The sequence below is a fragment of the Condylura cristata genome, unplaced genomic scaffold, assembly GCF_000260355.1.
Source record: "Condylura cristata isolate star-nosed mole 26May11 unplaced genomic scaffold, ConCri1.0 scaffold00026, whole genome shotgun sequence".
In the NCBI taxonomy this organism is placed as follows: domain Eukaryota; kingdom Metazoa; phylum Chordata; class Mammalia; order Eulipotyphla; family Talpidae; genus Condylura; species Condylura cristata.
This window is the reverse complement of record NW_004567127.1, coordinates 8,337,846-8,361,288: the sequence shown is the minus strand read 5'-3', so window position 1 is coordinate 8,361,288 and position 23,443 is coordinate 8,337,846. Positions and strand designations below refer to the sequence as shown.

At 51.7% G+C, this 23,443-nt stretch overlaps 1 protein-coding gene and 1 long non-coding RNA gene across 3 annotated transcripts in view; both read right to left on the bottom strand.

The window, feature by feature from the left end:
- Positions 1-222: 222 nt before the first annotated feature.
- Positions 223-1,892, bottom strand: KCNA10 (potassium channel, voltage gated shaker related subfamily A, member 10). Its single transcript, XM_004689664.2, has one exon. The coding sequence runs from the start codon at positions 1,807-1,809 to the stop codon at positions 274-276; it is 1,536 nt and encodes a 511-aa protein (XP_004689721.1). The 5' UTR covers positions 1,810-1,892; the 3' UTR covers positions 223-273.
- Positions 1,893-8,213: 6,321 nt separating this feature from the next.
- Positions 8,214-23,443, bottom strand: part of LOC105854092 — a 29,279-nt gene continuing 14,049 nt past the window's right edge. For both annotated transcript variants that reach the window (XR_001145814.1, XR_001145813.1), the window contains exons 4-5: positions 8,540-8,708; positions 8,214-8,332 (exon numbers count right to left, since the gene is read on the bottom strand). This is a non-coding gene — a long non-coding RNA (uncharacterized LOC105854092). The remainder of the gene's footprint in view (positions 8,333-8,539; positions 8,709-23,443) is intronic.

Below are 23,443 nucleotides of genomic sequence, written 5' to 3'. Positions count from 1 at the left end.
CACCTGGGATCTTGCTAAAATGCAGACTCAGTAGGTCTGCAGTCTTAGGCCAAGGTTCTGCATTTCCTTGCTCCCAGATGATGCCCAGACTTCTGATCATGGGCACCCGAATGACCCCTGCCCAGGAAAAGAGAATAAAATCTTCCTAGCGTTGGTTAAGAAGAAACAACTTAGAAAAATACAGCAGAAGTATGCGTTTATTGATCACAAAAGAGGCGGGGAGAAGGAGAGACTGGTGGGTGGGAGATGGGGAGAGATGGGGACCCCGGCAGGTCACTTCCTGGACCTCTCTGCTGAGCACCCACCATTGCTCTTGCTGAGGGAGTCTGTGCTGCCGGCTCTTGATCCCAGGCTGTTGAGGATTTTGTCAATTTCTCCCGGGAAGTTTTGCTTCTCCTCATTCTCAGTCTCACGATGGTAGAAGTAGTTAAAGTTGGAGACAATGACCGGCACGGGAAGGGCGATGGTGAGCACCCCCGCAATGGCACATAGAGTGCCCACGATCTTCCCCCCGGGGGTGATGGGACACATGTCGCCGTAGCCCACTGTTGTCATGGTCACCACTGCCCACCAGAAGCCATCGGGAATGCTCGAGAAGTGTGACTCAGGCTCGTCCACCTCAGCAAAGTAGACGGCGCTGGAGAAGAGGATGACCCCGATGAAGAGGAAGAAAATGAGCAGCCCCAACTCCCGCATGGACGCCTTCAGCGTCTGCCCCAGGATCTGCAGCCCCTTGGAGTGGCGCGAGAGCTTGAAGATGCGGAAGACCCTCACCAGGCGGATGATCCTCAGGATGGCGAGGGACATGTTCTGCTGGCTGCTGGGCTCTGTCTCCTGGACCAGCTCCGTGATGAGGGTTGCAAAGTAGGGGATGATGGAGATGATGTCGATGATGTTCATGATGTTCTTGAAGAAGTGGGTCTTGCTGGGACAGACCACGAACCGCAGCACCAGCTCGAAGGTGAACCACACGATGCAGGTGGACTCCACCATGAAGAAAGGGTCAGTGAACATGGTGTGGGAGAGGAGAGTCTTGCTGGTGTTGAGGCTGGGGTCCCTCAACACCTTGAGCTCCCTGTCCTCCCGGAACTCCGGCAGCGTTTCCAGGCAGAAGATGGTGATAGAGATGACCACGACCAGGACGGAGACCACGGCCACGCTGCGGGCAGCGCTGGAGCTCTCTGGGTACTCAAACAGGAGCCAGAACTGCCGGTGGAAGTCATTGGTGGGGAGCAGTGTCTCAGGGTCTTTGATGAAGCCCTCGTCCTCCCGGAACTGGTCCATGGCCTCGCTGCCCAGCTCGTAGAAGGAGATCTCGTCAGCAAAGACATCGATAGGGACATTGGCCGGGCGCCGGATTTTGCCCCCAGATTGATAGTAGTATAGGATTCCGTCAAAACTGGGTCGGTTCCTGTCGAAGAAATACTCGTTTCTCATGGAGTCAAAGAACTGCATCCTCTTCTCCCTGTCTCCCAGGAGGGTCTCTGGGAACTGATTGAGGGTCCTGAGCTGGGTCTCGAACCTCAGCCCCGCAATGTTGATGATCACCCGCTGGCTTCCTTCATTCAAGGCTGCCGGCTCCGGGCCAGGGGGACCCCCGTAGTCCCCTGGGAGCTTGGAGAAGGTGGTCTCACGAGTGGTGCTGTCACTGAGGAGAATCCTCCAGTTGGAGAAGGGGCCGCTGCCAGAATGGCCCTTTGGGCTGTTGGGCTCAAAGTCTGGGGCATAATCTGGCTCTTCTTGGATTTCGTCTGAGTTATCAAAGTTGACCAGAGCAACCTCCATTTCTCTCCAGCCACACACATCCATCCTAGGGGGAACTGGGGAGCAGCATGAAGACCCTCACTCTTCCCTGCCTGTTGCGAGCTGTGGGTGGAAGAAGGACATGGCACAGGAGTTAGGCCAGGGCCCTCTGGCTCTTGACCATCTGGGAGAGTGACCAAAGATGGCAAGAGCGGTTATTTTTAGCTCACAAAGGAACCTCGTGTTTATTTTGGCAACACTCTTCCCTTGGAGTCAGTTTGCACCCCCTGAGTTCGTACACACTAACTACTAGAGGACACTGCGAAGAAGGACCCTGGCTGAGAGGGGAAAACTTTGTCCAGCAAAAGTGCACCCCACACGTGATGACAGAGCGGCCCCCATGAAAGAGGAAGTCAACTTTCTTAATGAGAAAACACTTTTTTTTTTTTCTGGGTGAAATCCTTCAGTTTATTTAACATTTTTTCTGTCTGCTCTTCATCCTTAACTCCTTTCACTCTCACATCTCACATCCCTTTTGGTGATATCTCCAAAATATATCTAGAACTCAACAATTTCTCATCACCTTCTCCACTTTCTCGGCACCAGGTGGTGGCAACAAGCTGATTCTGTGGAAAGCAGGAGCGGGGTGGAGGGAGTCGGGGTGTCCTCTCCAGCAGTGAGCCCCCTCCCCCGAGGCCTCTCAAGGGTATACGAAGTGAGGACATTGCAGTATGTCTGCTGATGAGCTGGCTAAGCTGTAATGTTATTGTTTTGCCAACCCTGGCACCCAACAGGAGCGTTAGAAGGCAGCGCTGGGCCGAGCCCACGGTGTTTATAGGGAATGATTTTAGGATGCTACAGGGTGTGCGTGTGGGTGCTTGTATATATGTGTAGGAGAGTGTGCATGCCAGCTTGTACTGCCCCACACATGTGCAACAGCACATGTACACACGTGAGCACACACATGAGTGACCACACACATCATGCATGAACACACACGCCCACATGTGTTTAAGGATCTGCACGTGTGTGCTCATGTATGCACACATGAGTGTCTATATGCCTATATGTGTATTGCATGTGTGTGCATTTATGGGGATACTCTGTAAACTGTGTGGGCACATGGATAGAGGGTTACTGTGATGTGGCCCTCTCCGGAGTACCAGCACCCTGCCAGCTCATGCTGCAGGACTCCAGCAAGTGGTTTAGAAAGAGGGAATGCACCTGGGAGTCGGGGCCACCCAGCAAGCCCCATGCCTCGGAATGGGACAGCAGGGAGCTGCCCTCTTAGAGGTGTGCAGGATGCCACGCAGCCCTGACCCTGGCGGGCTGGCCCCCTCAGCTTGCTTTTGGCAGGAGAGAAGCCGCAGCCGTATTGAGAAATAACAGCTCCTCTAGAGTGGCTTCATGGCTTTAAATAAGTCTGGCGATGACCACTGTACAGAAGCCAAGACGGGAGTTGCTTCTGCCCCGGGCTGGGTTCTGCTTCCTCCACACTACCCCCGGCCCCCAGGGCTGGTGCTGAGGGTGCAGGAGGCAGTGATGGAGTGTGGGGTGGGGTATTCAGGGTCAGGACGGCTTGCAGAGCGCGGGGTTCTGAGTCTGGCAGCGTCTCGTCTGCCCATGGCAGAGCCGAAGGGGACATGCTTCAGGTCTCGTGTGGTGCCTGCTGCTGCCCTGCGAACATTCGTGTGCCATCACGCAGGCTCTCCTGGTGTGGGTTCTGCACTTGCAAGCTTCCTTCCAGCTCTACCCGAAGGGAAGCTTTCCCCGAGGAGAGCTGACAGGCGCTCCTGCTTTCCTGAGATGCACCTACACGGGGTTTAGCACAACATCCTTGGATCTATGTCTTAGCGGCTCGGGGCATTGCTGTCTGCAGGTCCCTCGGCACCGCTGTGCGTGAGACCTGTCCCTTCATCATCCCCAGGGCATCATCCGCTCCCCCGGCCTCTGACCTTTGCTCACTCCTGTCCCCCAGAGTCAGAGACGGGCTCGCTGGACAAACCAGCAGCTCTGTGAGTGTATTTCCTCCCCGCCAGATGGGTGTTATCATTCCTTCTCTCAGGGTCGGGGAGGAGGGGCTACATGCTGTAAATAATGCTCTTGGCACACAGTGGGCATTGCGAGGTGGGAGGCGCTGTCACTGCCTGTCCTGACGCCTTCCCAGGTCTCCTTGTGTGGAGCACAGGGGTCCCCACAGCCTCCCTGCGCTTGAGCTCTTCACACTTGCCATGCGTGGCTTTGTGGTGCTGGGGGGCACTTCCTGCAGGCTGGCTCTCTGGGGCTGCCTGTGCCTCTCCCAGCACAGATGTTGCACAGATGTTCTTCTGGCGCCCACCTGTAGGTCACAGAGCTCCACTGAGCATCTGTCCTGAGCCCATCCCCTGCCTTTCCCATGGCTTGCCTGGAGTTGCTTAGCAACCACAGCCATTTCCTACTCACCCTGTGAGGAGACAGTGGCCATTCCTGGGTCAGGGGGCGGTTGAGAGCTCATCCACCCAGGGACAACTGTGAGCACTGGGTGCAGGCCCAAGCCCCAGGGACAGGCTCGCAGAGCCCAGACACACGGCAGCAGCGGGTGGCCTGGAGATTGGCAGGCAGGCGGGCCTGGCACAGTGTGGGCTCATGCTGCCTCTTGTAGAATGAGTGAATGGTGGACAGGGAACCAGTGGCTGGAAGCAGAGCGGGGCGCTGCTAATGGTGGACAGGAGAGGACGTTGTTTTCCTGCAGGCCACAGTCCCCAGTCCCCTCTAGCTGTCTCCCTGCACAATGCCCTTTCCTCCGGCCTGGGACTCAACCGCCTCCTGGCTGGCTTCTCTCCAGCCAGGCCTGGGACCTGGCAGATTCTCCCCTTGGGGTAGTTCTCACGCTAGGTCTCGCCTCACCTTAGTCCAAGCCTCGCTTTCTCCTCACCCCCAGCCTTTGCCTGCACCACCGATAGAACCCAGGAGGCCAGAGGCTGACCCCTTTGCCCCACCAGTGTCGGGATTGTGTCACCTGCCCCCCTCTGAGTGCCTGCGTTTCTCCCAACTGAGGAATCACAGAGCGTCTTCGGTAAGACTCGTGGGCGTGGCCTCGGGCCCAGCTCTGCCAGCCTTCCCGAGCAGATGGCACCGGGTGGCAATGGCAGCCTCGGAGGCATCCAAGGGCTACACAGAGCTTGAAGCCCAGAGCATGCCGGGTGGGAGCCCTGAACCCGGTGGAGAGAGCGAAGACGGGCGGCACGTGGGCTGGGGTGGTGGCCAGTGCCCAAAGAGCCCGAGGCAGGCTCTCCAGCCTAGTTAGGCGCATGGGCCCTGGGGCAGAGGGCTGCATGTCTCCATCCCAGTATGGCCACTGACCGTGTGATCAAGGTGACCCTGCTGGCACCTGCCTCACAAGGGAGTGGCGAGGAAAGGTCCCCACGTGAAAGCACCCAGCACATGACAGGTGCAGCGATGGAGGCCATCGTCTGTTCTCCTGGCGGCCGTTCTCTGCCTCTGGCTTCTGGGGTTGTTCTTCTATGGCTCTTCTGTGGGCTGTTGAGCTCCAGAATTTCTAGAGCAGCAATGGGCCTAGTAGTGGGGATCTGTGCTTTCTTCTACTGCAAACACAAGGCTCAAACTTAGAAGGCCCAGACTTAGCAGGCGGGCTGAAACTGGAGTCCTTGGACGGTTCTGAGCTAAACAAGGCAGGCGTGTAGACCCAAAGACTGTGTCTCCCTAAGAGCATGCTAGGAACTGAGCCAGTCTGGATGGCTCTGGTTTGTGGCTTTGCATGCAATTGAATTTCCCCAGAATGCTTCAGGAACTCATGGGACTTGGGGGCCCTTGCTATGATGACTGAGATCCAGTTACAGAGGCTGAAGTGCGAATCAGAAGAGAAAGTACCGCTCAGAACTCACCGGCAGATCAGCGGAGGTGAGGGAGCATCTGTCTCTCTGCGGGAGCCTTGGGTCTCCAGCCAGGTCAGCCACCTGCTGAGGGCTTGCTGGTCTCGGAGCACACAGGAGCAGTGAGTGGCAGGAAGGACCTGCCCAGTGGGATCTGGGATCCAGAAATCCTACCCTTCTGTGAAATAGGATCTCGGCCCTGTCTCTGGAGGAGGCTCGAGAGAGGCTCTCACTGGCCAGGGCTGGTGGGCAGGGTACAGGGCAAGGGCAAACAGAGACAGGGTGAATCAGGGAAGGGTGGTCCTTGGCCTTTGTGATCCTGGCTGAAGGTCAGGGAAGATGCTGATCTCGGCTGAATTAGCCATTGACGCAGGACATTTCCGAGAAGTGGGTGACTGCAAGTAGGCACAGAAGGGGTGGTGGTGGGCTCGGGTCCCCCCATCCTTAACCCCAGCGTAGAGGAAGTCTGACCCATCCAAGGGTGAGCAGTCGGGCCTGGATTTACCAGGCTCTTCAGTGACTAGCCCCGGCATTGAGGGGCTCTAGACTTCGCCTGGACCTCCCCCCACCAGCCCAGGAGAAGGGCCAGGTAGGGTTCAGCTTCAGAGGCACCATGGGCCTGGGGGCAGAACTTCGGCCTGACCAGCCGGATCCCCTGAAGGCTCGGATCTGAAAAGAGCTAATGTTGGGGAGTGCACCTTCCTTTTGCCGCCACAGGACGCCCGGAGGGTGAAAGGGAACTGCCTCTGCTCTCTGCTCTCACATCCCATAGAAAAACACCGCTTCGGTGTTAGAAGACTTGGTGCTGAGTTTTACTGCACTGCCTGGTTGCCTTTAACGTATCCCTTAATCTCTCTGAGGGCAAACAGCACAGTGGTTCAGAACAGTCTCTGGGGCCAACAGCCTGTGTCCAAATCCAGGTTGTTCGCTGTGTGACCTTGAGAAAATGACCTAACCTCTCTGAGCCTCTATTTCTTCATATATAAAATGGGGATGAGAATAATAGCACATCTGTCACAGTGTTGCTGTGAAGTTAACGGATAATGTGTATGTGCGTGTGTATATCTATGTCGACATATGTATACACACACGTATGTTACTAGATATTTGATATATATATGACAAACGTTTTGTATATATATTTCACTGTGCCAGGCATTGTTGTGTTATATACACACCATTATATACTTGATACATATCCTATATCTTTTACATACCTCTCTCCATAAAATACAGCAATGCCTAGTGTGGCAAAATGGCCTATAGAAATTAGGGCTTTTGCTTTCAGGGATCCTGGACACACCCCTTTTTCCCCCGTCGTGGGTATTCGGACCTGTTGCCTTTCCTCATTGACTCACTGGGGACTGGCTCATTTTCTGACGGTCAGGCAGCCTGGTGCTTTGGTCCCTGTCCTGTGGCCTCCACCTTGGTGGTCACCTGAACAATTCCTGGATTCCAGGCCTGAGCTTCAGATGGGGCGGTGCTTGTGGCCGGCTGCGAATGACCCAGGCCGCGCAGATCAGCAAACAGAGAGGGCCACAGGGCCAACATGGAGGGCTTTGTCACCAAAGCTGATAGCCCGTTAATAAGGATGCCCGCCTGGCCCTGAATGACTCAGTCTGCCTCGTCTTGTGAGGAGTAGATGAGAGGCTGGAAACCCAGAGGGCACAGGAGTCAGAATGCTGTTATTTACTCCACTGCCTAGAGAGCAGGGTGCCCTGGACCGAGCCTGCTTCAGGGAGACTCCTTGGGAAGGGGCTTGGGTCTGCTGGGGGAGAGGCGGCTTCAGCTCTCCTCCAGGCCGCCCCTTCTCTCCAAACTAGGATGGGGCTTCTGAGCAGTCTCTGATAGTCCTGTGCAGGTGGGGAGCAGGAGCTTGGGGAGCGGCGGGGAGAGGGAGGGCTAGGGAGTGAGAGAGGGAGGGGCCCTGAGAGAGGAGGGGGTGACTCCCCTGCCTGCTGCAGCCCTGCACTTTGCCATCTTTGGGAAGATGCCTCCAGCCCATACCTCAGAGTGTCCCCCGCCCCGTGCAAGGCGGCCTGAGGCACAGTGCAGTGACGGGATCACAGCTTGCAAATACGTGCCATAGACCCTGCGTGCGAAGCCGGCTTTCTATGGGTGCCATAAACAAGACCCTCCCGACTGTTTGGAAACTATGGCTACGCGAATCGTGTGACCAAACACCTGTGACGGTGGTCTCGCTAGGCTACAGTGGGTGGTCCCCGGGTCCCCGAGACCAGACCGCCCAGGCTTAGGTAATTATACGACGAAGTCACCTAGACGTTCCTAGAACTTATCCCCATTGTTAAGTGCCTGACTATATATATATAAATGTGTGTGTGTGTGTGTGTGTGTGTGTATACACAAGCCAGAGGCACAGGGGCAGTGAGAGGACTCACCAGAGACAGAGTGAGGAGCAGAACAGGCCGACTGACGAAGCACACTGCTGAGGGGAGCAGCGGGTGGGTCAGGAGAGGTCTGCAGTGCCATGTGGGTCACCTTGGGGGGCGGGGATCGAGCTCATGCTGAAGTAGCTTTAGCTTCTTAGTTGTGTGCTTCATCCTGCTGCACCACCAGGGAGGGCCCTAAACTCCTTTTTTAAGTTTCTTTTCTCTTCCCACATTGCTGTTCTCCTCTGCTCCCAGAAACATGTCATTTATCTCCAAAGAGCCAGTTGAGAAGCCTATGCAAATGTACTCGAAGGCAGGCTACTTGAGCTGTGAAAAGTCATAGCAAAAAAAAGTCATATGCAAAAGTCATAGTTGGGAAAAGGTGTAGGAGATGGAGCGTGGAATTGGTCACAAAAACCTACCAGACACTGGCAGTATTTACAGCAATCATGTGTCATGGCGCTTACAGGTTCTCGCGCACAGGGTGTGCTGTCTTCTTTGATTCCCCTGCAGGAGTAGTGGGGACATTCTTACCTCCCTGGAGTAACCGAGTCACCAGCGGGTTTGCTTGCTCAAGGCTCTGTAGCTCCCGTGATGGCAGAGCCGAAATGAGAATCCAGGTGTGCAGACTTGACCTCTATGCACAGGTGTACACAGGCGCAGGAAGGCAGGTGGGTGTGGGGTGTTGAAGGATCTCTCCCTCCTGAGGATGTGAGCGAGCCCAAGAAGAAGACATGCAGGGAAGGGAATCTGTCAGTGCCTTGGTGCACATCCCAGAGTTCCAGAGAGAGGATCTTTAAAGACTGGCATGTGGCGTGACCGGGAAGAGGGTCTGCGTAATGGGCTGTATGGGCTGCAGAGCTGGATGGGTTTTTTCAGCAACTGGGCTCATTGCTCTGCTGGACCCCAGGCTAGGTGACAGGGTCCTGACCCAGGGCACTTACAATCCAAGGGAAGTTTATTCCTCCTCCTTACCAGCAGCACAACCTTTTTACTTCAAAGGACAATTTGCATGAAATTTCAATGTATAAAGCAGATAAAAGCAAATCCTCTCTGCTTGAATTGGGGCTGGGCGTTCTGAGCGTGCTTGCCGGGCCCCTTCATTCCCAGCTCCTGGGGCGTCTCCAGCTCCCTGAACACAATCTCACACCCACAGGCTCACATCATTACTCTTTCCAAAGCTGCATTGTTGAGGTCGGAGCTCCCCAGTAACTGGCCCTGCTCCCCAGTGTATGGCCAGCCGACACAGTCCACTCCTGTCCTGGCCTAAGAACCTGATCTTCTTGCTCTCCACCTTGACCTCTGATTCTATTACCACTGACAGCCGCGAGCAGGACCAGGGGCCCCAGCTACTGCCTGAACAACTGGACACTCGGCCATGGAAATAGAACCCCACTATCAGAGCCTACAGACTCTCAGGCTTCAGCCCGGGCTTGCCCTTCTGACCTAAGCTGCCTGCTCCAGTTTCTGGGGCAAAGGGATGCGCAAGTCTGTGTGCATCTCAAGGGAGCCTCAGTCACCCCAAGTGTAGACTCTGGGGCTAGACTTAGCAGAGAGGGAGAGAGCACCTGAAGACGGAGTGTGAGTCAAAGGGCGGAAGAGATGAAGGAGCCATTTCCTGCAGGTCAGGGACCAGCATGGGACAGACTCACGATTCTGTGTCTTGCACCTGCTGCATCTCAGTGCTTGAGCGGCGCAAGCAGCTCTCTGTATAAGCACAGGATTCTAAGCATGCCCCAAACTCACATTCTAGTGCTGTGTTCAGTGCAGAAGATAGAGCAGTAGTGGAGGGAGGAGGACAGAAAGCAGAACAGTGTCGAATGACTGACTGTAATGGAACTAGCAAGAGCCATCTCTCAGGGTGCTGACGGCCTGGGTGAATATTGTATGCAGACACCTAGCTCTGAGCCGATTTCTGCTAGGTTCTCAACAAATGGTCCCTATGCAGCTTTGAGGTAAATGGGGACACAACAGAAGTATGTGGGATCAGAGCGGAGGGAGCCCTTAGGCTGGGGTGGAGGAGGGGGAGAGTCAAAGGGAGGAGGAGGAGCATCACCAGGCCACCATTGTCTTCCACTATAGTCCACCAGACACACACTTTCCTCCTGAAGGCCACGTGCCCACCTCATGGGTTGTTTGTGGCTTAAAATGAAACAACACAGCATGGTCCGAGGGACACGTTGCCTCCCATGGTATCACAGAGTCTCTCCATCTGTGCGTCCTCCCGCGCAGAGTCCTGGTCTCTGGCGTCCTCCGTGGCCCTCAGTGCTCAGGGGAGGGCTGTGGCCTCCTGCGCAGGGCAGTGAGAGGACAGCCAAAGCTGAGGCCACCCTGCGGGGCCCTGGCGGCCAGCAGGGTGGCTGAGGAGGGACAGGCTGCTGATGGATGAGGCTGCCAGGCCTTGCCCATCTGGCAGCTCAAGCAATTTGCATAAAAACAAAGACAGCTCCAGCAGCATGAAATATTGATGCTCTGAGACTTTCCAGAGTGTCCGCTGTCTGCGCAGTGAGGGCCCGGCTCCTGGCCCCTGGGTAGTGGTGCCTCCTGCCTGTTGAGGTTGGCTTTAAGGGGCTTCAGGGAGGAGAGTGCCCTGGACGGGAGAGCTGCTTGGGAGTCCTGTGAACATGTGTTATTCTTGGGTTTTAGGTGATTCAGGCTTTAATCAGTGTGGGCTGGTAAAAAACAACACACTGGATCAGGTTCTGAGCAGCTCAGTTTCTAGGCTGATGCGGAAGGCCCCACCTCCCTGTCTGACCCTCACAATACACTCCAGTTAGAAGCTGGGCAACCTTGCAAGGGTGACTGCTTGGGAAAGGACTAGACCAGCCCCGCCAAAGCTTAGGGGCGACGGGGCGGGACTGTGAGGACTGCATTCTCCCCAGCGTCCTGGAGGGGGCGCGCTAGCGAACATACCCGCGCAGCTCGGGTCTTGCAGGGCAGCCGAGTGTCTCTATTCACAATGAAGCAGAGGGTTGGAGGGGGCGGGTCTTCCTGAATCCCGCAGTGGGAAGAAGAGGGGGCTCTAGCTCCAGGCCCAGATTTGGGGGTCTTCGTCCTCAAGGCAGGAACAGGACACGGTTCATCGCTCGTGTGATTTCTCCCAGGAGGTGGTGGTGGTGACATAGCCGCACTCCTGTCTCAGCTCGGTCTCCGCAGGGGCTGCCTTCTGGCCCAGACCCATCTCCATCTGCCAAAGGAGCGCGAACATTCAGCTCCGGCCAGATTCCTAGGGCCAGAGCAGGCCAGTCCTAATAGGTCTCTCCATGTGAGCACCTCCAGGCTGCAGACCAAGGCTTAGTCATCCTTGTATCCTCTGCTCGAGAGGCACGAGAAGGCACCTAAATATTGTTTGATGACATTAACCGAGTTTTCAATCGCGGGGCGAGGCAGGGCCACAGCGGACCCCTAGCGCGCAGGGAGCTTGCCCAAGTCAACAGCAGGACTTAGCTGGTGGCAGGTGACAGCGGTGGGGGTGAGGCTTGTTTTTGACAGGAACGGGTAAACTTCCTCTCTGGCCTTGACCCTAGGGATCATCAGGGCCAACATTGGGGGCTGCTTTGTGTTTTTGTGTGTTTAAATGTTATTTTTCCTCTTATTAAAAAAATGCACATTATTTTTCCTCTTATTAAAAAACGTACATTCACAATAGAAAAAGTGTGAAAAATAGAAGCACAGAAAGAACTGATGTTCCCCATTTTTTTGTTTCTTAATTGTTTATTCTAAATACGGCCGAATTGACTGGCTTTGGAGATGAAGAATCCATCCTTAATCCCTCCAATCTGTATTCAGGTGACACGGTCCTGCACTCCTTGGGTCACCGAGCAAAGCTCTTGGTGGCCATCTCCCACATCACAGGCAGCGCTCTGCAGATACGGGTTAATCCTGGCTTGTCCTAGGTGGGCCTGGCGGGTCTTTGTGAACTGCTGAAGAAACTGAGGTCAGTCTGGGTCACTCTTTACTTGTGTTGACCCAGTGCAGGCAGCCCCACACACGATCAGGGCCAGGACACTGACCCTTCAGAGTTGTAGCTAAAGGAGGGAGGCTTGGGGGAGGGGAAACACCTTGCTGGTGGGAAACACTGTTAACCTAGGGCTTTTCCTGTAGAGATTTTACAGTCCCTCCTGAGTAGCGGGCACTGATCTAAGATTCTGGTACTTAGCAAATATTCCTCTGTTTAATCCTTCAGAAGACCTGCTCAGTTGTTTTGCAAATATATTTGACACTCTTTTTGAGCACACTGTCCAAAGTCAGAGCTTGGATTCGGGACGCCCTCTCAAGCCCACTGTCTCTTCCAGGCAACCACCATGCCCTTCACTTCTGCCTTGCTGGCACCTCCCCTCTCTGCAGCCCACTGCCCCAGCCACGGCTGCCTGTACGGTCTTGGCCCACACTGCTCCACTCTCTGCCTTCCAGTTTTTTCTCTCCACACAGCATCCTGAGGATTGCTCCAGTATGCGACCAGATCTGTCTCTCCCCTCCTCAAAGTTCTTCAATGACTCACCATCCGCTCCAGTGCAAGATCAAAACTCCTGTTGTGGCTTGTCACTGAATATTGGTTCTGTCTTCTTCCTTCATAGCATCCTTTTTGGCTAGATGTGAGGTTGCAAGAACAAAGGCAACAGTTCCCAGCCTCCCTGGGAGAAGGAGATGGTCGCGTGACTGAGGAGGGTGGGGTGAGGTGGCATCTGCTGGCATCTGGGGGGTCCTGTTGAGGAGTGAGAGCTCTTCCCTGCTGCCTGGAATGCGATGTCCCTTCCTGGGCTTGAGGGGGGTCTGTGACATTAAAGTATCCATAATACGGTATTTCCTGTGTCCATGCTGGCCCCCGGCAGCCTCTGCATTAACCTACCACCTTTCCGATTGTACAGTTAATGTCGTTGTCTAGGTACATTCAGTCTGCAAACTATTTTTAGTTTGCAGGAGAAGTTGGGGGAAGGAAGCAAAGAACTTGACCTACAGATTCAAAGAGCCACTATCTGAATGGTAAATCCAGTCTTGCGTATCTCACTTGGCGAGACAATCCTGGGATGGTGATGCAGGAAGGTTGTTTTCAGACCACACAGTCCCGCTGTCTCACTTTATGTAGTGGACATATAGGCTCAGGGCATTGCATACATGGTCCAAAATTACAAACCCCCCTGAATCCTATACCTGGGAGGGTTCACATTTGGGTGAGTCATGGACTTATTCTCGGATTGATTCTGCAGAGATCTGGCATGCTGACCCGAGTGCATCTTGAGGGGAGAGCTTGCACGTGCTTAACATCAAGAATCCAATCTTGTGTGTGTGTGTTGGAATCTCAACATGTGCTATCCACTGGCTGAGGTCTGGGATTAGGGAATGGTCTCTGAACCCTGTTCCTCAGTCCTGGGTTTAGCTGGCTAGGGCTTCTCATTTGCTCTACATTCTCTCAAGCTGTGATCTTGGCAGGAGCAATCCTCTTACTTTTGCTTCATTACCTGTACTCTCTTTCCAACTGGTCGCACTCCCAGAAGGTAATAAGAAAAGTGTTCCTGACTGAGGAGCCATGGAGTGCTCTCTTTGCTTTGTGTTTTCTATTTTTCATCCTTCCCCTAAGTGTGTCCAGTCTTGGCACAGCCCTGGGAGTTGAAAGACTTGAGTTCTAGTGTTCTGACTCTGGGGTGTGAAGTGGATCACTTGATTTCTTTGAGATCCAGATTCATCTATAAAATGAAAATACTGAGTTTCTTAATGGCCTGCAGAACTAATATTTTGTGGACTCATTTTAAAGTTACAAAAACTTTTTCTATGGAGTTGAGACACTTGACATTTCTTCCTGCTTAAGTGAGCTCTGTCCTTGGTGCTGAGAAAAGCTTCTGGAAAGAAGAGTCAACTTCATAGAGTGGGAGTGCCATAAATTTTTAGATAACTTCTAGGATCCTAAAATACTGCTCCAATAAACAAGTCATAGACCTGGAGCTTGAAGATTTTTCATAGAGTTTGATCTGTGTTCTCCAGGCCTGAAAGATGATTGAGTAAAGTGCCTTTGACGAATAGTCTGGATTTTGATGGTATGATCATATATATCTTGGACTTTTGGATACTGCCCAAATTTCAAATATGTTTTCACATTGTTTCTGTACGTCATAGTAATATCCATGGAATTCCAATATCTTGCCACATTTACAATACTGCTAGGCTGTCTTCTGGTTATAGAACTATTTTGATAATATTTTGCTCCAACATACGTTTAGATTTCTGAGTTTTTTTTTTAAAAAAGATTTATTTATTTATACATACAGGGTATAGGCCAGAAGTGCAGGGGTGGTGAGAGGATTTGCCAGAGAAATCTGGGGAGCAGAACAGGCCGACTGATGAAGTACACTGCTGAGGGAAGCAGTGGGCGGGTCAGGAGAGGTAAGCCGCGCCATGTGAGTCACCACCGGGGTGGGGATTGAACTCATACTGAAGTGGCTTTCACTTCTTAGTGCTGTGCTTTAACTTGCTGCACCACCAGGGAGGGCCCGGATTTTTGTGTTTTTAATTGAAACAACATTGTGTTGTAACATTATGTAAGTTTCAGGTGTCATCATTAAGAATCAATTAGATTTCTGGCTTTGAAAATGTCACCCTGACATGAATATAGTCTGGATATCATGGATGAGAAATATCATAGATATCTCTTATTTTGAGATTTGTAAAACCTCTGGATAAAGAATTGTCAAGATTTTTCTTTTTTACAAAAAACTTTTGTGATTACAGTGAAAACCCAAGTTATGAAGAGAGGGCCTTGCCTGTTCTTAGATATGAAGAAAAGAAATAGTAATTTCTGTGTGGATCACACCTATTCACTATCACATAAAAGTTAATAAAGATAAAGCATAAAGATAGTGAGATGTGGGTATCTACACAGCACCTTCTAGAAGACATGCTGGCCAGTGCCTTGTTCCCATTTAGTTGACCAGTTGCTCTAACACTATGTCAACACAAGAATGCTAACAGATTGGGATTGTCCCAAGATGAATAAGTCAGTCTCTGATGCTGGACAGAGAAACTAGACCATGGCAGGAGGCCAGTGACGACCTAAGAGCAACTGATGGGTTTGTCTGGAATGTTTCTCAGTCATGTGGGAAAGGGTCCCATGTCAGCTTGCCTCCACAGCCATTAAAAGCTTTGGTTTTCTGCCCCCTTTGGGATTGAGTTTCCTCACTCTCCATGTTAGAGATGTCCCCCAAAAATTGGTACAGGAAATATTTCCTGAGCACTTATTGTATGCCAATCATTATGCCTCAACCATGAGGCTGAAGCTGAGGGTTGACTGGCAGAGAGGGTTTTGGGGGGCAGAAATGGCTGGCCATCAAGAAGGTGGTACAGGAGTTCTGGGAGGCAAAAGGAAGATGATATCTTGGAAATATTAGGAAAGAGGGCAGAGGAATTGGGTCATGAGTGTGGCGCTCAAGGCTCCATTTAGCTGATTAATACCTTTGTGACCTTGGGAAGGTCAACTAACTGCTCCTAAGCCTAACCAGTAATTCGTAAGAGAGAGATAAAAACTGCACTCCTGCCTCACACAGTTGTTGCTGGAATTAAATAGGATAATTTATGTAAAGGATGTAGTTCAGTGCCCACAAGTGATTAATACAAGGCTCTGCTCCTTAGTACACATGGGTGATGTATATATGATAGGTGAATTATTCGAGAACAACAGTCAAGTACCAGAAGATCAGTCTGTCATCTCCCTCCTGCCTCCTTGGATGGCGTTAACTGTTGCATTTGGCCCTGTACTTTCTGCTCCCCCCAAGGATCCATTAGCAATCTTGTCACATCTTGTCATCTTCCAGGTGGTTGCACATAGATTGTTAGGATATTTGCTCCACATCTTGCCTGGTACAGACTGAGTTGAGGGCTTTGTCCCTGGGACGTTACCTGGGCTCTTAATAGCCCTGCACTGCAGCCTCCAGGGTGATGCTATCCTCTGTGAACCTCGAGACCAACCCCTGATACCTTGGCCAACACTGACAATTTCCCAAGGGCTTTCAGGATGGAAGTCAGAGGGGCCAGCTCATTATGAAACAGCTTCTGAGAAGCCTCTTTAATTATTTCTTGTCCTAATCAAGTATGACTTTTCATCCTTCCATCAAAAAGGCACCTCAATTATCTGATTATAGTAGATCTTTTAAAATAAAGACAGCAGTTATAAAATGCTCTGACTTCTCATTGTCTCCTGTTACTCTGTCATTTAGCTCGGTGGAAGGAGGAGGTTGCAGGGGCGTTGAAGTGGGGTGACTTCTTCTTTTTTCTTCCTCTTTTCCTTTTTGCACATGGGAATGTTTTCTTGTTTCCATCTCTTCCTGGCAAGCTCTTTCCTCTGTCTTGTACCAGCTTTTATCACTATACATCTGAGTGTGGGTTCCTTTAGTTTTATTCTTCTTCTGGCTTGAATAAAAATTAATTTGTGACAATGTCTAGCTAATCTTTAGATCCTTAGCACTCTCTGTAAGCTTTAGATAGCTTGTCCTTGACCTATGGGTCAGAGTTGCCTCGATACAGCCAGCATCACCATCACACACCTATGACAAGGACCATGATACATACTGTCATCATGTTATCCATGCTCACTATTCCCAGCCCTCCTTGAACCCCTAATGTTGCAGTGACCTAGGGCTCTGCATTGACATCCTCTTTTCTATCTACACTTGCTTCCTTGTTGATCTCACCCAGTCTCACACTTGAAGTATCTTCTATATGCTGATGACTGCAGAACTATCTAAACTGTGCTCATAGAAGCTTTGTATATTTAACCACCTACCCCACTCTTATCTCTAAAGGCCATCTGAAAACTAGCACATCCCCAACTGATCTTCTGATGTTTCCCATCAAGCCAGCTTCACCTGACGTCACCTCACGTCTTCCCAACAGTTTTCAGCTGCCTGGACCAGAAACTGGTGCCTCCTTGATTTCTTATTATGTCACTTTGAAGAGCCAGCCCACGGCGAGTCACACTGTCCTATCTCATTTCACCACCTCCACTGTTCCCCTTAGTTCCAGACATTACCATCCTCTTCCCATGGACTGCTCCAGTAGCTTCTTCCCCAGTTTCTCTGCATTTTTTCCTCTATTCCCCATAATGTGTTCTCCAGACAGCAGCCAAAATCATCCTATACTACATGATTCACATCTCCTTTTAAAAATCCCTTCTTTGGGGGAAAGAAATGCCCTGGACTATGGTGATGGCACATGGGTGATTTGGTGATGGGAAACCCAAGGGGATTGCAACTAAGATGGAAAAATGCACAAAAATATGTAAAAATAAACTATTATAAAAGTAAAAGAAAGAATCCCTCCATTGACTCCCTTGTCCAAGTACAAGTCAAATTCCTTTCAAGGGCTGCCCACTCTGATGTAAGCTTGCCCCCATTACTTCTCTCTAGCGCCCTTCCTCCTGCCCTCTCTGTTCCATATTGGCCCGCTTGCCAGCTCTTAGGCATGACCACATGCCTTCCCTCAAGGCCTTGGCACGTGCCAGTCCTTCTGTTTGAGAAGCCCGTTCTCCAAACACCTGCCTAAATCACTTTCATCAGGCCGTCCCTGGTCACCCATCCATGCCCCTACCCCCGCCCTCTCCCTCTCCCTCTCCTCCTGCTTTCTCTCCTCAGCATTCAGCTCTGACCTTATTATCCTCCATTTCCTCGCTCCATGATGCAGATACATTTTTCTGTTGTATCTGCTAGAACCCCAATGCCTGATAGAGAGCAGACATGCATGGAGAATTGCTGAGTGGCCGGCTCTAGGACCACACTATGGTGAGCTCGTGATCCCCACAATAACCTCACAAATCCTGTTTTGTACACCAGGAGACTGACACACAGTAGGCTAAGCCAGTGGCCAGCTTCACACAGCTGGCAGAGACAGGCTGGGATTTATGTGCGCACAGTCGGGGTCTGAACCCAAGTGCTTCCTTCACCATTGGCTCCCACACCAGGGTTCGAGCCTTTCTGTGTCCTCTATCTCTTCTTGTTCTTATGAGGCCACCGATCCTATCGATGAGGGCCCCACCCCAATGACCTCATTCAACTGCAACTCCTAAAAAAAAAAAAAAAAAGACCTGTCTCCATGTACAGACACTGGGGTCTCTGAGGCTTTTCCATATGAATGGAGAGGGGGTCAGGGTCAGTCATAGAAGTCTTTTACTGGATTGCATGGCCTGACACCTGTTAACAAGCAGCTCAGACCGGGGACAGCATGAAGACATCTTCCTGGACATCAGCTAATTTCTGCGATTTGCAACAGACCAGACATGGGGCTCCCCATGTGTCGCTTCCTTTAATCCACTCAACAAGCCCAAGTGGCCGGTGCTGCTCATCCCCATCCCAGGAGTGGAGAAACAGGCAGGCTACACAGCTGCTAAATGGCAGACTGAGAGCAAAGCCAATGCTACTTACTTTAAGATTCATTTAATCTGGAGGATCATTAAGTGGAGTTAATTACAAGATCACCAAGACTCTTTAGTACCATGTTTACTTTTGACAGATTCTGCTTCAGGTTCGTTTGTGTAAAGAGCGCAGGAAGACACCAGCACCTGGGCTCACCCCGGCCCTGCTGTCCACACCTGGGCAGGCAGCATCCTGTTCTGGAGCCTCTGTGGGGGCCTGAGCACCTTTGGGAGTCCATGCTGCATCCTGGGTGGGTGCCTTGGTCTTTGGCAGGTAGAGTCTCAGCCCCCGGCGGCGTGGACTGGGCGTGTTTCCCAGTGTGGGGAGAATGATGCCTGCAAGCCAACTGAGCTTGTGGCGGCTGCCCTGACGGATGTCAGCCCTGATCTTCTTGGGCTCCAGCAGGCTCATGACAGCTTCAGCGCGTGCGCCGTGGCCTCGGCATTGTCCGCCCGTCTGCATCTTCCTGTGCTTCTGGGAAAAGTCCATGTTCTTTCGGAACTTGGAGTTGACCCCCTTCAGAGACTTATGCGATCAGGGTTTCCTGATGCCATCTTTGTTCTATCTTCAGGACTGGCTGTATGTGCTGTGTTTCTTGAACTTGACTGTGTTTGCACCAAAGACTGTGGTTCCCCATGTGTCTCAGCTGGAAGACTGATTTTTTTTTTATAGTTTATTTTTACATCACTTTGTACATTTTTTTTTTATCTCAGTTGTAACCCCCATGGGTTTCCCATCACCAAGTCACCCATGTGCCATCACCATAGTCCAACACACTTACCTCCCCCCAGTTTTTGATCCCATTCCCCACTCCATACCCATAACATGTCTCTGGTGTATGGTTGTTCATTATTTTTGTTATTTTCTTGCCTGGTCCATTATACTCCTGCTATGAGTGAAACCATCCGGTATTTTGGAAGACTGATTTTTATTGAATCAATAATATCTCCCTTGGGCCTTGCTGGTGGTGCAAGGGGTTAAGTCTCAGCACTAGGAAGCTATCAGCAGCCACTGCAGCATGAGTTAGATCCCTGGGCAGGGAAGTGACCCACATGGCACTGCAGACCTCTCCTGTCTCATCACTGCTCCCCTCAGCAGGGTATTTCAGTCCCTCTGCCTGTTCTGCTCCCCACTCTGTCTCTGGTGACTCCTCTCACCCCCCACATTTCTGGTCTAGTTCTTGGATATATAAATAAAATAAATTTTTAAAATAATTAATATCATCATTCAGCAAAATTAATCTCTTTAAAAAGCAATGTTTATTTGCTAGTCTATCAACTGTATTTATTAGCATGAATTACGTCAGTATTTTTCAACTTTAAATTTGCTTTTCTCTGAAGTCTAAAAATTAGGAGAAAGTTGGGTGATGTAGTTGAAAGTTCTTGCACTGACCAGGAATTGGGGACTAACTACAGCACTCGCCTGACCTTGAACCAGTCATGTCCTTTCTCTTGACCTCCACTTCCCCATAAGGAAATGGAGACTTGGAAAAGCTCACCTCTGGGATTTTCCCACTCTGAGTTCTGGGTTCCTGGAGCTGGGTGATTTGGCTTCGGGCCTACATGTCCTGGTATCCACCCAGTCCCCTGCCTCCGAGAGTGACCTTCGGCTGCTCAGGGGCATGCATGGAGAGATGCCAAAGGCATTTTCCAGCGTTGGAAGAAATCTGCGCTGGCCCAGGGGCCTGGCTACTCTTCCGCTCCTGCAGCTCAGGGCACAGAGAAAGCGACCTGGGCTGACCTGCAGTTAGCACGTGGACCTGGTGAGCTGGGGTCAGTAAAGAGGCAGCAGCCATTGGACAGGAGGGAGAGAAGGGCGGCTTGGAGGAGGGCCAGGGAGAAGCAAGGAGGTGGCCCAGGACACAAGGACTCGGTAGGGTAAAGAAAGGCAGCTGGAGCGGAAGCACCTCTGTGCCCAGGCAGCTCAGGCCAGCCCAGCTTTCCCAGCCCTCCTTTGCCCACCTGTGGTGAGTGGCAGGAACTGCAGGCTCACCTCTCCTTGCCACAGGGCTCAAGCTCCCACCTGAACAGCCTGTACCATGGTGGTCAGAGAAAATCCAGGATGCTCAGACAGACTTGAACTTCAGGTAAACAATAAACAGTAATGAATGAATTTTAGGGACTGTATAGTCTAAGTATGCCCCATGCAATGCTTAGACAACAAATGATTCTCGGTGTATTTGAAACTCAAATTTAACTGGCTGCATTGTATTTGGGGGGATGTGATAGAATCTCCTGGCCCCTCACAGTAAGTCCAAAAGGTTTTCTTCTCACAGGTAGCCTGGCAGGAGCCTTCAGCGCACATCACCCCAGCCACACCTAAGTGCTCGCAGACGGAGGCGGGAAGCCAGCTCTACACTGAGACGCCGAGCCCTTCCTGACCCCTGGATGCTTTATCCATCTGGCATGTTGTAGCCTGAAATTCCATTATCAGTCTTTGGTCAGTTAATAAAAAGCCTTGGGAAGCCAACTGGACTGGAATGCAGAAGCTCTGAGTAGGAATCTGATAGCAATTGATTAGCTGCGCGGGGTTGAGAGTCGCCTCTCCCACCCCGAGGGTCCCCTCACCTGTTGAGAGGCTCTAAGGACCATTTCATAGGCTCACTGTAAAGATCTCATGGACAATGTGCATGCAAGCTACTTGGCCTATAGAACGTGTTCAGTAAATAGCAGTTGGCACCTTATTTAATGCAAAGAGCAGGAAGCCATAGGGAATCTACCTAGAAGATTCCTTCCAGCTCGGGGCGGCGCCAACCAGGTGGAGGGAGATGGGACAGAGAGAGAAGGTAGGATCTTGCAAGCTCTGCCTGCCTCTCACCCTGGTTCTTCTTCTGCAGCTGCTATTCTGGGTCCCTAGGAGGGCTTGGTGTTTCCCCCACTTGTTGCCTAGAAACCAGGACACCAGATAGGAGGTGGCCAGTGAGAGCAGGTGGGCTTCTGTGGGATGGAAGGATGGTGGGAACTGAGGACTGAGAAGCAGCGGCAGGGACCTTGGACACATCAAGACTTGCCAAGAGACGTGTTGGGGGCTGGGAGAAAGCGGAAGGAGGCAGGTAATCACGGCGATGAGGAAGACAGAAGGGGCTGTTACCTCTCACGCTAGTGTCAGCACAAGATGAGGATTACGTTGTGTTTGCTGGAGACATTCGAATTTGCATCGATGCCAGTTATAAACACTGGAGAGACGTCGGGAAGGCGAAAATGCTAAGAAGTGGCTGGGATGTGTAAAGACAAGAGAACTCAACCCAACACGACCGGGCCTGCCAGAGAAGCCAGGGAAGTCCTGCATGTCTGTGGGCTCGACTTGAGGTTCCTGTGGCCAGGGCACGAGCTGCAGCATTGAGGACCTTTGAAGCAATCTCACCTGTGGGCACACTGAAGGTGCTGAGGACTTATTTTTTGACTGAGGGTGGTCACTTAACTGTAAATAACCATGAGAGTTGGTCGGAAGCCTTTACTCTGAGGGCCTCCTGGGCCATCGGCCAGCGGTGGCCTGTGAGTGGTGCATCAAAAATTTTAAAAAGCTGTAAGTCAAGTTAACAACTTGTACAGGTACTTTTGTGACAACTTGGGAGATCATGCTCAAATGCAGGGGCCCTCCCTGGTGGCACAAGGGCTTAAGTCTCAGCACTATGAAGCTATCGCAGCCACTGCTACACGAGTTCGATCCCGGCCAGGGAGCTGACCCCCATGGCACAGCAGACCTCTCCTGTCTGACTCGCTGCTCCCCTCAGTGGTAGATTTCAGTGGATCCTCCTGTCCTGCTCCCCATTCTGTCTCTGGGGAATCCTCTCACCCCTTACGCGTTTGGCCTACACCCCAGCTCTTGTATAAATGAATAAACAAATCTTTAAAACAATGCATAATCCAGGTCCTCCACTTTTCTGTCACATGCTGCAATGTCCTGAGCCCTGTTCTGCCACCTCCCTGGTTCCAGGTTCGCTCCAGCACCTCGAAAGCATGTGTCCTGTTGCTGCTGTAGTGGTTTGCCACAAATTCAGTGATTTAAAACAACCCAGGTTTTTTCACTTACAGTTCTGGAGGTCAGAAAGCGGACTGTGGTCTCGTTAGGGAAAAATCGAGGTGTCACTAGGGCCGTGATGCTGGGGGCATCAGGGGAGAACCTGTCTCCTTGCTTTTCCCTGTTTCTAGGGGCTGCCTGCCGACCAGGCTCCTTCCTGTCTCCCCTCTCCTCACAGCGGGCAGCACAGCTTCTTTCAAAGACAGCTGCGTAGCATTTCAAATCTCTCTCCGGCTCCCTGTTTCACTTAGGACCTTTGGGCCCACCTGGATAATCCAGGTTAATCTCCCCAGCCCCAAAGCTCTAGTTGAACTGTATCTGCAAAGTCCCTTTGCCATGGAAGACACAGTCACAAGCTTTGGGGGCTGGTGGTGGTCATCTTGGAGGTAGCTTTAGTATGCCTCTTCTTGGGTCCTGTGCACACAGTGGGGAGGTTGTTTGCCCATTCCCACCCCCACACCCCCAGAAACAGATCAGTAGGCAGGAGGCATAGGTCTGCTTGGGCAAAGAATCAAGGGTCCCGAATACCTGGAGAATGGTCCAGGTGTGGACTCCTGCTTGACCCTGTGAGGAGGGCCAGGAACAGAGATGGGCAAGTCCGGAAACCTTCCAAAGACTGGGGCATGGGGTACACTTCCTGCTGGCTGGGCCTATACTGTTCCCCAGGGATGATCAATCTGGGTTCAGTGGACTCCAAAATTATGTGCAAAATCGTGTCATTTTGTCTATATGTCCTTTTTAAAAAAAGATTTATTTATTTATGCATACAGAACTGGGGTACACGCCAGAGGTGCAGAGGCAGTAAGAGGATTTCACCAGAGACAGAGTAGGGGGCAGGACAAGCAGATCGAGGAAGTACACTGCTGAGGGAGCAGTGGTCGGGTCAGGAGAGGTCTGCCACGCCATGTGGTCACCTCCGGGGCCAGGAATCGAACTCATGCTTCAGTGGCTTTAGCTTCTTAGTGCTGTGCTTTAACCTGCTGCACCACCAGGGAGGGCCCTATATGTCCATTTTTTTTTTTTT

Coding starts and splice junctions, on each gene's coding strand:
- KCNA10 (XM_004689664.2), bottom strand. CDS start 1,809: ATGGATGTGTGTGGCTGGAGAGAAATGGAGGTTGCTCTGGTCAACTTT.